We start from the raw sequence: 18,478 nt of genomic DNA, 5'->3' as shown, positions 1-18,478 counted from the left end.
CATAAGGGTCTTATTTCACATTACACCTATGGACTAGTGTATTCTTGTTCTTTGCTGTTGGACCTGTATGGAAAGCTACAACTCTTGCTTTTCTGCCTTTACCCATAGATGAGCCTGTACTTGTCTTTACCACTCATAGTAAATATTTTATTTTACAGAAAGCATATAATGCCATTGATGATGCACAATCAATGAGACAACAGCAAAAATTGAAGAAGCAGTCATCACTGAAACTTCTCAGGCCCCAAATACCATTTTAATCACACTATTAAAGCAGCCCCAGAGGGCTGCTACCGGGAGAAAAACCAACTGTCGGTCTTGTCTATAAATCACTCTTCTTTATCTTGCTAAAGAGAATTTTTTTTTTTTTTTTTTTTTTTGCTAAAGAGAATTTTTAAAGCAATCCTTCAGTTCTTGAATTCTTTTCTAGGGTAACTGGTATTGGATTTTCCATTTTTTTCCCCTTTAGTTTTGACTCTAATTTTGTAACCATGTCTATGTCAGCAATTCACTTCTACGCTGCCCCCTATATGGGTCAGGCCCTCAAAGAAATAACACTTTAAACTCAGAGTGGAATTTCCATTAATGTTAAAGTTGTGAAGCAAAGGGCAATGGGCTTGTTTTTAATTAAAGTTCTTACTGAAGAACGAGAAAAAAGCTTAGAATGACTGGTGTTCTTTAGGAGATTTTGGACAAACCTTTGTACACATGTTGGATATTTTATTTAAGGGTACTTTGTTCAGTAATTGAACTGAGTTCATATTTTTGGTAAATCAGATAATTGAAGAAAAGCCACTAAAGGGAGAGATGACATGTTTTCTGTTTTCTCTTCATGAAAACATTATTTTTCTCCTAATAAAAACATTTTTTACTTTGGTGCTTATTTTTCTTCCTTGCATTAGAATATAAAAACATATGGAAAATCAAATCTCAAACTATCTGTGGTCTGTGGTCTGTAATGTAGCCATCATAAAACTTTTGAAATTATTTACATGCTCTTTTGAGATGAACTTAAGTGGCACAATTATAACACTGATACATGAAAATAGTGTACTTTATGTTTTTCGAGACTCAGAAATATGAAAAGCTTGATATTTTTATATTTCTAGAAATTATTTTTTTATAAGTTGAAAGAGTTTTATGGGCATCATAAACTAATGCTTAATCCTATTGCATACCTTGAAATGTATTTTAAATACTTACTAGGAAGTATGAAAAATGTCTAGTTATTTTATATAAAAATAAAATAAGGCACATATGACAACACTGTGGAAAATACCTGGTAAGTGTATCCTTTGAGGGAGCAAGCTTATGAGAATCAGTTCAGTACAGTATTTTATTTTTGTCCTTTCCACATCTCACTTATGCTGATCAGAGATATACTGCCTATAAAAGTTTCTTTTAAAATGATGAGAAGTATTTAATATCCTTGAATGAATCTTTATATTTGCTCATGGTTTTTAATGTAACATTTATTTCAAATCACCGAATTGAAGAAATGAAGATGTGGACATACTTGATTTGCTCTGTTTTTGTTGATATGTGGTCAAGTTTCTACAAACTTTATATCTGTTTTGTAAGAAAGCCGTAAAACTTTTAAAATGTTTCCTAGTTATTATCTACTATAGACTCCAAAAAGAGGATATAACAACTGATACCCTAATATCAGTTAGGGTACCAGTTATCTGGTACTTGATCTCTGATACAGTATGGTGGACCTTGCCTTTTCAACATCATTTCTTTTTCTGTGAAGGAACGTGTCATATATAAAACTTCTAGCCTTAAACAGAATTTCTGTATCAGTAGTTAATTGCAGTATATTAAAAGAAGCATCATAAACAGAATTTCATAGCAAATGCACTAGTGTTTTGTATCTTTAAATTTGACTTAATCAGGAATTTGAGATATCTGATTATATATTTCATAGGAATCACAGCTATTGACAATGTCCTAAATATTTAAGAAACCGTATTATACTGATGGCATGTACAAAACATTGATTTAAAATTTTTTATAGATATATTTAAATTCATCTCAGTTGAGGTAAAAATAAACTTTCAAATGTTTGTAACATTTTAATTTGATTTAATCCTCTGGGATAGAAATAATTCATTGGTAAAGTATAATGTATTTTGTGTTTTTAAAAATGCTTTGAGAGTTAATTGCTTGCATATGAACTACTGAGAGAAATAAAATATTTGGTGCATTGTTTACAAGTGTGAAAACTTTGTAGGTGTGTGTTAAGTATTCATATAACACTTACCTTTACTTTCTGTGTCTTTCCCCTTTCCTCTTCCAGTCCTATCCTAGTGGAAAGTTAATAGTTACAGAGCATTTAAAAAAAATGGTCCTAAGTGGAAGCCTTTTCTGGAGGGTACTGAGCCCCTTGACCACATCTCTGGCACAGGTCTTCAGTGCAGGGGGAATACAGAGAACATATTTGTCAAGGGCCCTGCTCCCACACTTCGAAATCTTTGGCTGCTTTTGCACTGGGGTTATGCCTTCTGTTGTTTCTATTAGTCATTGATGGCATATGGCAAGGATACGAGTGCAGGCCCATTCCTGGGAGACAGGAATTCCTCCGATAGCTAACTGGCTTGAAGACTCTTCAGTGGCCTTGCAGAACCTTTCTTAGACTGCATGATAGTCTGGGAGGCTCCTTTCTGTTTCTCTCTCTTCCCCTCCCTCTACTCCCTTTACTGGGAGATCAGACTACAAATCTGAAAACTCTCCCAGTCCTGGATTATGCAATAAAGAAGAACAGGTGCGTGCTGTGGACTGTAGCAAAGCAGAGGCATCAAAATAAGAAAGAACAAAACATTGGAAGGTGCAGAGACCAAAGTATCATATGAAAAATCTGATCTAGGATGGATTTACTTACATGTGTTTCATATTTTGAATGATGTTTGAGGGAAGACACTGTACGCTTTCCTCTAAGTCTATTGATCTGGTGTTGCCTCTGTCTGTATTTTTAAGTGTCCCACATGCATTTCTTAAGGCACAGCCAGGACTAAAAATTAATGCTCTGGACTTAATATAATTAGAAAAGAGCTCTACAAATGTCTATGTTATTAAAATATGGAGCTGCAATTACTACCAGAGCTACAAGAACCATCTTTCTACCAGGGAGAAAACAATCCTCAAGAGACAAGTCCTTTTGGTTGAAAATTACTGCCAGAATGCCCACTACTACTGATGGAAGCGAGTTTATTGCACGTATGCGTTGGTTCTGAAAAGAAATGGAAACTCACTGGAGCAGAGGGGGATCACATTTCTCTTGGTAATTGTGACCATAGTGGAAAAATTTAGGCTTCTTTTGAATTCATGCTTGAAAGTATCTTGAGTTATAAGGCTATTTCATTCAAATATTCAACATAGTGGATCTCTTAGAACTGAAAAAGCCTTTAGAAAGGACTTTTGAGTTTTTTGTTTTTGTTTTTGTTTTTACACCTGACAGACCCAGGATCCCTTACCAAAATTCAAAAAGCTCTGAAAACTAAGAAGTTTTTCATAAATTTGAAGTAAACACATTTGATCAAAAACTCAACTGAAGTGACATAAAGCTAATTTTGGTATTATTTATACCAATAATTTGGTATTATTTGGTCTAAGATTTCCTAGACTCCGCATTTGGTTTAAATGAGTTGTGCTGCAGCAAAATTAATATATTCAGTTATGAGGTACTGCTCTGGACTTCATTGGAGGTGTAGAAGCTGTGGTATATGAAGCATAATGCCTTTCTAAAATTTAAAAAGCTCTATCTTCTGAATTCTATCTGGTTGAAGGGTTTCAGATAAGAGATTGTAAATCTGTATACCCCCAAAATTACCAATTTTTAAAGTTGCTTCTCAAGTTTTAGATAAAAACTAAAATACAGGAGGAGAAACTGAATTTTCTTCTACTTCAGATCATGTCAATGTTCCATTTTACAATTATGCTGGAAAATTGTTCTGATAAATGTTCAAAGTAATTGATGTTGACATACAGGAGGCTGAAATGTTACCATAGGAGGATGATGCATCACAAAGGTTTGCAAAAACTCTGGAGAAAAAAATACAAATTAGAACCAAGTCATGATTTTTGTCTGCTTTGTATATTAATTAAGTAAATATCTGGTGGATGAAAAGTTTTTAGAATTGACCTCTAGTGGGAAAATAATTCAAAAGTAATGAAATAAGCTCACATGATCCTCTACATTGATAGTATCCACTAGGATAATAGTGAACACAAAGAGGATTCAGTTCTTCAGTATTTTTTTTAACTTGAAGAAGAACCAAGTAGCTTCCCCAGAGATTGACTATAATGCTTAAAATTTCTCAGGTATAGTTAAAATTCCATGATAAATAATTTTCATCAAAAGTAGGTTTCAGATCTTGGTCTTTGGGTTTGTTTTTGTAGGAAACATTTACATTTACCTTGGGGTGCCTGGGTGGCTCAGTCGATTAAGCATCTGCCTTCAGCTCAGGTCACTATCCCCGGGCCCTGGGATTGGGCCCCATGTTAGGGTCCCTGGCTCATCAGGGAGTCTGCTTCTCCTTCTGCCTCTTCCCCCACCCCTGCTTGTGCTTGCTGTCTCTCTCAAATAAAATCTTTAATTTAAAAAAGACATTTACTGCAGCCCGCCCGGGTGGCTTAGCAGTTTAGCGCCGCCTTCGGCCCAGGGCCTGATCCTGGGGATCTGGGATCGAGTCCCACGTCGAGCTCCCTGCATGGAGCCTGCTTCTCCCTCTGCCTGTGTCTCTCTGACTCTCCCTCTGTCTCTCATGAATAAATAAATTAAAAATCTTTTTAAAAAATAAAGACATTTACCTTATAATACCTTTTCTTTCCCCTCAAACCATTTTCCTCCTTTGTCATCATTTAAGCTTTATATATCTTCTTTTCTTTCCTTTTTTATACATTACTTTATTTCTCTTTATGATGTATCTCTATTGTTAAATTCTCTTCATTAAGTAGATTTTATATTGGCTTTTGGCATACTGTAGCCCAGGAGCCAAAAAAAAAAAAAAAAATCTGTTCTTGTAAGTAAAGTTTTATTGGAATGCAACAATATTCATTCATTAGTCTTGGTTATGGCAGTTCCCACTCTACAGTGGTAGAGTTGGGATAGTTGTGACAGAAGCAATATGGCTGGCAAAACCTAAAATAGTTACTTTCTGAACAAGTCCATCAATCTTGATATTATACTATATAATGAATCTTACAAATGGAATAGAAACAAGACACTAAATGATTTTCCCAAGATCCTGTGATGAGATAGGAGCTAAAATTAGGATCCAACACCAACCAACCTCCCTCTTATCTCCACCTCTTTCTAGAAAAAAGGATATTTGTGTCAACTTTGAATGAACGTGGCCAATGTTAGCTTCTTGGATCCCTTTTAGAACCTCACACTCTTGTCTCAAATTTATCTATGTATTTTCTCATCTGTGTTTTAGGCTTAACAGTGACAAGCATTTCCCGTAGTAACACTTGAAATCTAAACTGGCCCTTTGTCTAAATTTATTTTTTCCTAGGGAATTCTTATGCATGGTCTTATATTATTTGTGGCAGTTTACTAGCAAACATAGCTTTTGAGCTGTAAAAATTAGGAAAAAAACAGAAAACTTGCCTCTTTTCTAATGTCCAGTCAGAACAACGAATCAAACATAGGGTGTTCTGCAATATTCAAACCATTGGAGAGTTCTACTGATTCAGAGGCAGGAAAAAAAATGCCCAAGATGCATACTTTATCACAACTAGGTAGGGGCTTATCAAGGAAGAAATGATATTTTTAAGCACAGAATATCATATGATAAGGCAATGATGTAACAAATGAGCAGGTGTTTGAAGGTTGCAATTTGAATGGAAACTACAACATGTTAGCTTCATCAGATGATTCTGCTGCAAATTGGTTAAGCAAGCACTTATTGATGGTATAAATTAAGCCACACTTAGCCACACACTAAAGATCCTTAACTTACTGTAACACTTCTGATCAAATCTTCCCTATTTCATTCAATTCAGGTTAATGCACATTTTCAAAAATAGTTTAAGAAAAAGGGTGTGTGTGGCATGAATAGAGGATTAAGAGAATTCTTATTTAAAAAAATAATAAAGATTTCCTAGACTCCGCAGTCATTTGAATATCAGTAACTATGTTATGTCAATAGCAGATATTTTTTTTTCTTTAAGCTAAGAGAGTCATGCTTCCGAGAGATTCTGAAATAGTTGTAAGGTCTTTGTGACATTTTAATACATGTGGAATTATCAACCACAAACACATTGCAGGAAACAGTTGCTTGCCCATGTTAAAGATTCCTATGGTTAAAGTTTAGAGATCTAGAAAATGCTTCATTTGAGTTGACCCCAAATGAATAGAGTGGAAATCTTGCATGACTATTATTACAATCCAGATGGTGAATGGATACTATTGAAAACACTGTTTTGTAAGAGCCATAAAGACTGATTACCCATGACTTAGACTGGCGAATAAGAATATATTGTCCATTCTACCTAAAATTAATGACTCAATCAATGTTGAATTATAATGCAGCTCCTTTGGAAGCACCAATAATGCTTATTTTATGTCAGATTGATTAATTTTAATATCACTCATCTTTGGGGAGAGAAAAAAATTCATTCAGAGGCCTTTGTTTTAGTTGTACCTAAATTCATAGAATTGTAATAGTCCCTGGTTGGAAAGTCCTTATATTCAGCATGAATCTGTTTTCCTGTGGCTTCTATCGGTTGAACTCAGTGCCAAATACTTGGGGCCATCAGAGTAAGAATGGTTCTTTTTCTATATATGAAAGCCTGTAAAGGGGAGCACCGCATAATGGAATTCAGGGTTGGTCTCACGTCCTACCATTCATTTTTTTTTTTTAATTTTTATTTATTTATGATAGTCACACAGAGAGAGAGAGAGAGAGAGGCAGAGACATAGGCAGAGGGAGAAGCAGGCTCCATGCACCGGGAGCCCGACATGGGATTCGATCCCGGGTCTCCAGGATCACGCCCTGGACCAAAGGCAGGCGCTAAACCGCTGCGCCACCCAGGGATCCCACGTCCTACCATTCATTCAGCAAAGCATGTAAGTTTTCAAGTTCTTATCTTTTTCTGTCTACCATCCCTGATTAGACACAACTTCAAGTCATCAACAGTTTACCCATGCCCTTCTCAGATATGGCACACTGAGTTGAACGAGTATTGTAGGAACTAACTAAGGTGGAGTGGAAACTTGAACAAGTCCATATTTTCTTCTCCTTTCCAAAGAGAAGAATCCCAACCTATTAACTACTTAAAATAAAACTACTCCATTGTTGTAATACTTTTCTCCATTATTATACTTCATTCAACTTACAGCTTTTACTTACACAAGGAAATTGTTGAGTTATCCCTTTGATCACTATTAATAAAAGCAAGAGTAAATTTTGTGTAGTATTATAAATTTTAAAACCAAAAGGCCATTTAAAAAAAAATCCTGGGCAGCCCCGGTGGCGCAGCGGTTTAGCGCCGCCTACAACCCACGGCGTGATCCTGGAGACCCTGGATCAAGTCCCACGTTGGGCTCTCTGCAAAGGAGTCTGCTTCTCCCTCTGCCTGTGTCTCTGCCTGTCTCTCTCTCTCTCTCTCTCTCTGAATAAATAAATAAAATCTTTAAAAAATAAAAAATAAATCCTTTTACATCCCTCAGCCTCAGTTTCTTTATTTGAAAACAAGACCTTTAGACCACACCTACCTTTTTGTGATTGTTACAAATTTTAGTTACTTGTAAAACATTACATTGACAATTGTTATTTTGAACTGTGAGTTGTGTTACTTAAAGTTTGTATTCCCTTTTTCTCACATAAGATCCCCATAGACATTAAATATATATTTTAAATCATCAATAAGGTTTTGGGGGTTTTTTGCATGACAAAGCCTTTAACAGTGAAAAAAGAAGTTTGAAATACTGTCGCTAGTCCTTGCAGGTGAGAGTAGTCTGGATGTGGGGACTGCGGGTAACTGGGTGACAAAAGAGAGCCTTTATATTACCTGTGAAGAGGAATGACCACCTCTGGAGCCAGGCTGTTGCTGTGGAGATAGAAGTCTGCTCTTCTTTCTCAGCAGTGCCCTTTGGTTGTCTGAGGATCCAGGCTATATTTGATGGAATCGTAGCTCACAACATGCTATACCAGGCCAACCTACGCTCTCTGTAAGATACTGCTACAATAGATTCGATATTAGGGGGCAGGGCTTTTAGATAGGTTATGAGGACAGGGCCCTCATGAAGGAGATTAATGCCTTTATGAAATAAAGATCCTGACATGCCTAGCTGACTCAGAAGAACCTGTGACTCTTAATCTTGGGGTTGTGAGTTCAATCCCCACGTTGGCTATAGATTATATGATTTTTTTTTAAGTATTTTTTTTTAAAGGCCCTGAGAGAGCCTTCATCCCCAATTACCATGTAAAGACAGAGAAGGTGCCATTTTGTCTTTGAAGAAACAGATTCTCACCAAACACCAAATCTACTGGCATCATGGTCTTGGGCTTCCCAGACTCCAGAACTGTGAGAAATGTTTGTTATAGCAGCCCAAATCCACTCCTAAGATTCTCCTGCTGGCTAGCCCTATCACCTGAAATTTTTTTGGAGACCTTGCTTAGAGAAAGGATTATATATGTTACCCATTTGGGTCAACTTGCCGAATCAGAAAGAGGATAAGTTACTGCTAGGATTAGACTGCCAAAAATTTAAAAAAGAAATATCCAATAAAAAATGTTAAGTAGATATACTTAAAAAGTATTTAAAATGAGATACTATAAAAACACGAGGCAAATTTGAATAATAATTCAAAGTGGGTCTTCCAGAGTTGGAAAATATCATTGAAATAAAAAGTCAATGAACAACCACAATAGTAAAATTAAACCTAGCTGAAGTAAAAATTAGTGAACTGGAAAACAGAATTGACTCAGTACATATCCTGGAATGCAGTAGAAATTAAGAGATGGAAAATATAAACAAGGTAAGCAACATAGAGAGTATAAAGAGAAATCCAACATACTTTTAATACAGGTCACTTTTCTTCTTTTATTCAGAAAGAATAAAAAAATTATTGATACATTCCAGAATTTATGAAAGATATGATATGACAGATACAGGAAACAATGCAAGCCTAGAGTAGGGTTAAAAACAATAAATCCAAGGCTAATATAATTGGTTTGAAGCTGTAACAGTGCAAACACAAAAACAGAAAAAAAAAAAAAAACCAACAGATTACTGACAAAGGATCAACAATTAGATTTACAATAGAATCCTCAACATAAGAGCACCTACAAGACAACGGGATATTTACACATTTCTGAGAGAACCAACTGTCTGCCTGGTTGTATTTAATCAGCTAAATTATCACTGAAGAGTATGGGTTAAATAACCATTTTGAGAAAAAAAGTATTTCCAGTTTCAGATTTTTTTTTTAATTACCAAAGAATGACCATCAGGAAAAAAGAAAGCTGAACTCAAAAGAAATAAAATACAAAGCAATGGGAATAAAGAAATAGATAAACTTTAAATCACCACTTTAAAAAGCAACAAAGCTGCATAAGTTTATCAGAACTTTGCAAGACACTGAAAATTACGAAGCCCTATTGAAATAAAGCTTAAATTTTCTTAGATGGGAAGTTATACAATGTTCATGAGTGGTAAGACTCATTTGAGAGTAATCACGTTCAAACTCATCTATAAATTCCATGCAGTTCTAATCAACATTCCATGAACTATTTTTGTGGAGTTTGAAAGTTGTTCCAAACATTCACATGGAAATTGAAAGGCCAAGGACTGTCAAATCAATTTGAGAAATAAGATCAAGTGGAAGGCATTTTTTTCTTTCATATTATATCTTACTAAACAACCTGTAATCTTAATGAAAACAATGTAATATTTTTGGAAAGACAGGTATATGTAACAAAATAGATAGTAGCAGAACCATGTATACATGGAAATACGTAATAATAAGAATAATAAGGAGAGTAAATAAAACATTGTTACTATATAAGTTTCAGGCAAGATTGTAAGTGCTTTACATATTCTTTTTTTTTTTTTTAAAGATTTATTTATTTGAGAGAGAGCAGGGGAGAGGGGCAGGAAGAGAAAAATCTCAAGTAGACTCTGAGCTAAATATGGAGGCCAAAGTGGGGCCTTGTCCCACCACCCTGGGATCATGACCTGAGCCAAAATCAAGAGTTGGACACTCAACCAACTGAGCCATCCAGGTGACCCAGTGCTTTACATATTCAAACTCATGTATTGTCAAAGGTGCATTCAATTTCAGTCAAGCACAGCAGCATTACTCATAATAGCCAAATGGTGAAAACAGCCCAAATGTCTATCAAGGGATGAATGGATAAATAAATCAAGGTATACATATACAATGGACTATTATTGTCTAGCCACGAAAAGGAATGAAGTATTGAAACATGCTACAAAATAGATGTGCCTCAATGGTACTCCTGTAGGTGAGAGAAGCAAGACACAGCAAGTCACATTTTGTATGATTCCTTTTATATTAAATATCCAGAACAGGCAAATCTACAGAGACAGGTAAGCAAAGTAGTGCTTGTTAGAGGCTGGGGAAATGGGAAATGGAGAGTGATTACTTGAAGAATATGGGATGTTCTTCTAGGGGTGATGAAAAAGTCGTCTAACTAGACAGCGGTCATGGCCACACAACATTGTGAGTTCACTAGATGCCCCTGCATTATATACTTTAAAATGGTTCATCATTAATGTGAATTTCACCTCCATAAAAACATTCAGTCATCAAGAATAGACCATTTGATAAGTATGCTTGGAAATTGATTTGTTCATATGGAGAAATAGGAAGAGTTCTTCTCCACACCATACACTAAAATAAATACCAGGTATATTAAAGCCCTAAATGCAAGTAATTCATTAAAACTTACGGAAGAAAATGTAAGAGAATATCTTCATGGTCTTGAGAAGCTAGAATTCTCTGCAAGAGTAAGGACCACTAAAAAGTGAAGTGACAGACCACAAACCAGGAGGGAATAATTTGCAGCCAGTACAAGGGACAAAGCGTTATTTTTTTTGGGGCGGGGGAGGACAAAGGGTTTTTAATTGAGAATATATGACGAACTCCGTCATCTCAGTAAGAAAAAAGACAACCCAATAGAAAAATGGGCCAAGGCAATGAACAGAAAAGGAAAGGAAAGGAAAGGAAAGGAAATCTGAAAAGTAATCAGGAACATGCAAATTGGAACAATGACATGCCCTTTTACATCTGTCAGATGGATAAAAAAAAAATCCAAGTTTGAGCACAGCTGATGTTTCACGGGATGCCGATATGTGGTCCCAATGAAACATTGCTGATGGGATGTAAAATCACTTTAGAGAGCTATTTGGCGTTACCCACACAGCTGAACACAGGCGTACAAAACAGTTCCACTCTCGACATCCAACCTAGAAAAATTCTCAAACAAGCAAAGAGGAAATAAGTAAATATACAAGGATGTTATGCAACATATAAAGACAAAAATATAGAAACAACTATCTATCAGTAGTGGATTAAAAAAAAAACATAAAAGACTACTAAAATAGCAGTTATAAGAAATGAACTCTGTGCATGCACGCATACATACATATATAAGCTAGAAAACAAAATGTTGAGTGAAAACAAGTCGCGAGACATTTCAGGCACATGAAAATCACACATGCCAACTCTAGGATGCTGATTATTTCTAGGAAGGGTGGGTGAGAAAAGGAATGGGTTGGGAGAAGGATGGCTTTCTGTAGATCCACAGTGACTTGTTTGTTAACAGTGAAAGAGTGACTGCTAGCAAAAATGGCAAAATGTTGACATCTGTTAAATCCAGGTGGTAAGTGCATGAGTGTTTATAAGATTGTTTTTCACACTGTATAATATGCAAGACATTTCATATTTGAAAGAAAGAGAAAAAGAAAGATCATGGCCTTATGCTCATAGTAATATCTGCACCGAAGAAGGTTAGCCCAGCTCAGTGAGTTGAACCCTTCGCCCACACCCCCTCCAGCGCCCCCAGGGCCACCCCCGGATGAGCTGCATGCAGAATGCAGCAAAGACCTCCTCTCAGACCAGAGCTAGAAAGGTTGACCTTTCCTTACAAGGGTGGCTCCTGGTGAGGGGAAGAGGGCAGATGCTGAAGTTACTCTGCGTCTTGGCAAAAGGCAAGGAGGGAAGGGGCCAGATCAAATACGGAATGAACCCCACTCTGAGAATGTCTGTGTAAACAGAGCAGAGCCCGTGGTGCGTGCATCTGCTTTCTCCCCACACTCCCTCCACACCACAGCAGTGAACAGACACGGACTTCCTGGGGGCGGGCGGGGGGGGGCAGAGAGAGGTGTCCACAGATTGCACTGTATTTGACTTAGCAAACTGGGGACAGCTGACGTTTATAGGGTGTGGTGGGGACAGGGGAGGGGAGAGGGAGGCGGGGTGGATCATGCCGAGGAACCCTAGGCAGACCTAAAAGTAAAGAACTCCTTCATCTCAGTAAGAAAAAAGACAACCCAATAGAAAAATGGGCCAAGGCAATGAACAGAAAATTCACAGGAAAGGAAATCTGAAAAGTAATCAGGAACATGCAAATTCAAATTCATTAAAGGCCATGATTTGGGTGGAACTGAAAAGAGGAGGATTTGTTGAAAGTCCTAAATGAGTAATTAGATCCCCATATTCCCCCGCCCCCAGCTAGCTAGGATTCCTTTTCTGAACTTTGAAGGAGACAGGTGGGAGGAAGGAGGTGTGTGCAGGGGTGTGATGGGTGGGGCCAGTTAGCACCTGGGGAAATTGACAGCTGCCCTCTGAGATACTAGATCCACTGTGTGTGTGGTGGGGGGGGATAGTTTGGGGTGCTACACTGAAAATGGGGAGCAGTTAAAGAAAAATTAATATTTTAATGAAACAGAGCCCCCCCCCCCCCACCAATGCCCCCAGCCCCTCTTCTTCTCTCATGCTCCCAGGTACCCAGGCTCAGAATCCCAGACGGGAAAATGGATCCGATTCCCTCTAGAGAGCTAATTTGCCCAAGGGATTTTTGACATTTTGAGATTCTGACATTAGAGATTTTTGACATTTGATGGTCTCCCAACAAAGTAGCTGGGTTTGATTCTGACACATGATGGTGGCTGCAACAGGGGGAAGCGTGGACTCTCATGGGGGGAAGGCAGTCGGGAGACAAGGCCCTTTTACAGAGCCCGACCCGAGTCTCGGGGAGGGAAGGGGCCTGGGCACGATGAAAAGGAAGGACAATGAAAAGAAGTCAGACTCCACACTACTATGTACAATGCAGGTGTCTTTTCCTTGAAGATAGAAATGCTATAAAGTATAGTAAAAAGGTACAAAGTCAGACTCCGCAGAAGGGAATTTCGCAGGAAAGCCGATTCTATTATTTTCAGGTGCAAATGGTTTTGTAAGTTAAACGAGCCTACCAAAGGATGGTCTGGCCAGGGCTCTGGGGGACCCACTTTAATGAATTAGATAAAGTTGATTCATATCTCATATACGAAATGATTGTCAATTGCTGCTTCTAAGGTAATTGAGAATGCTTGAGAGTAATTTAAGTGACACTTTACACTATTAATTAGCTCTACCTAACTTTTTTATTTCATTGACAGAGCAGAGGCCTGGCTCGAATTACCTCGGCGATCCAAGCTAATGAGGTTTTCCGGGTAAGGAAATGTTTCTGGGTCTAGTATGGCCTGAGAGGAATCTGAGTCGGGTTTAGGACGCTCTTCACCTTGGATGACATTTGTTTGGCCTTTCCCTACGGCAGCCCAGCCCGGCCCATACCTTGTTGAACACTAACTAAGCGCTTGGATCAGAAATCTCCCTGTTCTAAGATGGAACACACGTACTTGAAACAAACATATTTTAGGGCTGATTTGAATAATTAGTTTGAAAACCGGAGCTCTGGGCAGTTAGCTGCTCCTAGAAACATTTGTTTTTGATTCAACATTTTTGTCAAAACAAATAGAAACGATGTGGCCTCCTAGAGAAAGATGACGTTCCACTCATTTGCTCCCTAAGGAAGCTTGCCATATCTTTTTTTTCCTCGTGTCCGAAATACAGGAGTGCTTTTTCATAAAGAAATACTGTACACCTACCTCCAGAATGGCTCTGGTCTTCATGGGGCTCATAATCTAGCAGGAGATCCAATATAACACAGGGCCGAGTTGGAGCGTGTGGCTAAGGAGTGGCTCAGACAAATCCGCACCGTCTGCATTTGATTCTGCTTTATGATTTTTCCTTCTTTCCCTCCAAATTCCTTTTTCTTTTCTTTTTCTTTTTTCTTTCTTTCTTTTTTTTTTTTTTTTTAATCTGCCCCCTTTCCTAGTTCCCAGCTGGCGAGGAGGGGAGACTGTGACCTCACCTATGGTGGCATCAGAAAAATGACATCAGGCAAAGTCCACTGTACTGCTTGCCCTGTGTTCCTGGACTGCCCGACTCTGAGATTGTAGACCGAGAAGAGATCCTGTTATTTATCTTGACGATGCTGCTTTTTCTGTGATGTGGGCAATCCCTGGAGCCCCAGCCACACAGGATAAGAGAGAAGTGCCAGTTTGTAGTGGGGTCTCAGGGCTGCCCTCAACTCTCGCCTGTCCCCTTGATGGGAACCGAACACATTGGTTCTGAAAGCCCTTCTAGTCCTTTAATGGGCTGAACAGTTTGAACCATGAGTGAAAGGCCCTGGTTGTAATGAGCTGGACATTCTTTTACAGCATGGCAGGTACGTTTGTCCCTGGTGAAACTGAGAAACCTTTTTAGGGATCAAACCAGCAACCCAAGTGTTAGCACAGGTCAGTTAAAGGAACAGTGAGCACCTGCCATGTGCCAAGCCCTGGACTAGCTGGGGACACAGAAATAACCATTCTCTGCTAATCTGAGCCATTTGGCCTAAGGAGGCACCAAGGTAAGGAAGACACAATTGGGTCTCGCAAAACTTTATCATTTTCATTGCTCTTGAAATTTGAGAATAAAGTTTTCTTATGTTAATTCTCTTAAAGTAAACTTATATATTAATATGTGCATAATTATTATTAATCTAAGCACACTTGAATTGTACACTTCAGAATTAAATTATGAAGCACAGTCTTATTAATGCAAAAAGAAAATGGATGGGTGTGCTGACGGATTTAGTTACCTTTTATAAACGCTGAATTGGCTTCTTGAATTAAAATAATCATATGTGTCTCTTGAAAAGATATTTACACTGACAGGTTATAAATGCTAACTAAATTCCTTTCAGACCAAGCAGCCAGGCCCCTTAGACTGGAGGCATTTAATTTAGGAAAGGTGAAGTTTAAGATTAATTAATCATTTTAAGTTATTTTTTTACATTACTTATAATGTTTTACTTAAGTGCTCCAAAGAAGAGCCACAAAGTCTTCTTTTTTGCAGGGAGTGTCTATGTTTTCAGATGTGTTATCCAAAAGCTGTGCTTTTTGGTAAATTTGGAAGTCATGTCTTCCTGGGAGCACTTACTACTCTTTTGTGCAGTTTGAGTTTGATTTTCGGGGTTCTAAGTGTATTCATGTCATTTGGGATCAGAGACACTGTTTAGCACCATGTTTCTTTTCTTTTTTATTATTATTATTTTTTCCATGTTTCTTTTCTAAAGACATCTTTGCATGAAAACCTTTGGCTGAATGTCCCACACCCTTTTCCTTTTAAGTATTTCCTTTAATTTGACCTTCCTGATTTGTGACTTAAATTTTTTTTTTTTTTTCACTCAGCATCCTTTTGGATGTGGGTACTTGAGAAGAGGGTGAGGTTGCCAGCGTTTACAGCACCTATAGGAGAGGCAGTACAGGAGAGAGGACGGAGCAGAGGTTTTTCCAGCAGGTGGTGTGAGCCTCTGCACAGCTGCTGCGTGGCTCTGTTATGATTCTTAACAATAACATGGAAACAATAACAATACCCGTCTCATGGAGCTGCTGGGGAGATTACATGAGATTTTATGTGTAAAGTGTCTAGCAGGATGTCCAAAGCTCAGAGGAACCAAGTAAAAGACAGCAAGTAATTAAATCCTAGTGGTCTATGATTTTGTCATTTTGACCCAATATTCCCTTAGATGTCTGTATTTGCACACTGTTACCACGTTGGAGAGGTTGCATCAGTATCTAAAACCACACAGAAAGGAACTGTGCAAAACATATGTTGATAAACACATACTAATCACTTTTATGTAGTGCTGAAGTCCTGTTTTAATGATCGTTTTTAATTCAGAGGGAAATGTAGGCCCCGCTCGGGACATGCCCACGAGCTCGGGCTGGACGCTTCTGCTGCAGGCGTCAGGGGCGCCCAGTCCATGCACCTGCGCGCTCTGCAGAGTGGACTTCACGCTTGAAAGGGACCCCTAAAAAGACCAACACGTTTTGCAAATGAAGTGATGCGATTTAAGAAGAACAGCCACTAAAAAAAATAAAAAATAAAAAATAAAATAAAAAGAACAGCCACTACCTGCCTCGGTTTCAGACCTCCTGTCCGAAAGGGCTGTGCCCGGATTTGATGCCCAGACTTGAAAGTTCTCTGAACCAGGAGAACCATGTGCGAAACACATCAAGGGAGCAAAGGCTTCCCAAAAACCCAACTTCTTTGTTTTTCTTGGAGGCGGAGAGAGGGGCCGTTCAGAAAAAAAAAAAAAAAAAAAGTTGCAAGGTTTCTGGGACTTGTTATGGATTGAAGGTCGTTCCCCGGACTGGATCCGTGGGAGGCACCGGAGTCCGCCCGCGGGTCAGCGTGGAAGCAGATGTGCGCTGGCCGTGCCCTCCCCCGAGGCGGAGGAAGGAAAATCTGGAAGAAAAACTGCCTGGGCTGGGCTCGCCTCGCCTGCTCAGGCTTCCCCCGCGGCCCTGCCGCCTGTCTTCCCGCCGACTCCCACTAGAGGGCGCCGAGCCCCCGCTGTGCCCGCGCTCCAGGCGGGGCCTGCGCTCCGGGCCCAGGAGACCTTGGGGCCTGCTGCGGAGACTCCGGAGGATTCTGGCCCAGTCCGGGGTTCAGGGTTCCCTCAAGAGGTGACCCTTCGGCTCCCTGGAGAGGGCAGGGAGTGTGAGAGCCCTACACTTAAGGACAGGGACTTCGGAAACCCCAATGAGGGTTTTTTTTTTTTTTTTCATTTTTGATTTTCTTTGTTTTATTCTGTTTTGTTTTAATTTATTTATTCATGAGACACACACAGAGACAGAGAGAGGCAGAGACACAGGCAGAGGGAGAAGCAGGCTCCATGCCGGGGGCCCCGACGCGGGACTCGATCCTGGGACTCAGGGATCATGACCTGAGCCCAAGGCAGGTGCTCAGCTGAGCCCCCCAGGTGTCCCTTCTCTGTTTCCAAAGGGCACTGCAGGGGTGAACTCTGTTAGAGCCCAGGGCTCTGGGGGCTGGGCTTCCTGAACCCCAGTTGCCAGGCCCCTCCGAACACACATGTCCTTCTGGGAGCACTAGACTGGAATATTTGAAACCAGAGCTCCAGAAAATCCAGAACAGATGTTTTCCCTGAAAAAGGCAGGCTCTGGGTCCCAGAGCCGCCGGGCCTCCCCGCCCCCCGCCCGGGCTGCTCCTGCCCTGGCATTGTACGAGGGAGGGGGTTCCTCTGGGACAGGCCAGCGGGCCGTGGGGCTCTAAGTGTCTAAGTGGGCTCCCTCTCGGCACGGTCTGTAAGCGGGGGGGGGGGGGGGGGGGGGATGTCTACCAGTCGTGCCCTGCCTGCCCCATCCTTGGTTTCTCCTGGCTCTGTCTTGAGGACCTGAGCCTGAGCCACCTGCCCCTGCATAAATTACTCCTGCCACTTTGAAACATTCACTGCGGGCAGCCTTTAGCGCCGCCTTCCGCCCAGGGCATGACCCTGGAGACCCAGGATCGAGTCCCGCGTCGGGCTCCCTGCATGGAGCCTGCTTCTCCCTCTGCCTGTGTCTCTGCCTCTCTCTCTCTCTCTCTCTCTCTCTCTCTCTCTCTCTGTGTCTCTACGAATAAATAAATACAATCTTAACAACAACAAAAAAAATGTAACACTCACTGAGAATAATCAGGAACCACGTTTCCACTGCGCTTCCGCCTCACAGCCTCCTTTTGCACACATTAAGCCACAGGATACCTCCACCATGGCGAGGCGTGGCTCTTACCCCTCCCACCTCACAGATGGGAAAAGCAAGGCCCAGAACGAGTAAGCCCGGGCACTGGGACTTGAACTCACATAATCTGATTCAAAAAGGATTGATCTTTTTTTTTCTTTTTTCTTCTTTCTTCTTTCTTTCTTTCTTTCTTTCTTTCTTTCTTTCTTTCTTTCTTTTTCTTTCTTTCTTTCTTTTTCTTTCTTTCTTTCTTTCTTTCTTCTTTCTTTCTTTCTTTCTTTCTTCTTTCTTTCTTTCTTTCTTTCTTCTTTCTTTCTCCTTCCTTCCTTCCTTCCTTCCTTCCTTCCTTCCTTCCTTCCTTCCTTCCTTCCTTCTTTCTTTCTTTCTTTCTTTC

The 18,478-nt window shown here is 39.7% G+C and overlaps 1 protein-coding gene across 2 annotated transcripts in view; it reads left to right on the top strand.

The window, feature by feature from the left end:
* Window positions 1–2,216, top strand: part of VPS13C (vacuolar protein sorting 13 homolog C) — a 169,144-nt gene extending 166,928 nt beyond the window's left edge. For both annotated transcript variants that reach the window (XM_038580596.1, XM_038580597.1), the window contains one exon: window positions 159–2,216. In XM_038580596.1, the coding sequence (XP_038436524.1) occupies window positions 159–260 (102 nt within the window). In that variant the 3' untranslated portion in view covers window positions 261–2,216. The remainder of the gene's footprint in view (window positions 1–158) is intronic.
* The last annotated feature ends 16,262 nt before the right edge of the window (window positions 2,217–18,478 follow it).

The sequence above is a fragment of the Canis lupus genome, chromosome 30, assembly GCF_011100685.1.
Source record: "Canis lupus familiaris isolate Mischka breed German Shepherd chromosome 30, alternate assembly UU_Cfam_GSD_1.0, whole genome shotgun sequence".
Lineage (NCBI taxonomy): Eukaryota > Metazoa > Chordata > Mammalia > Carnivora > Canidae > Canis > Canis lupus.
Note: the sequence above shows the minus strand (reverse complement) of the source record. Positions and strands in the feature narration are given on the sequence as shown.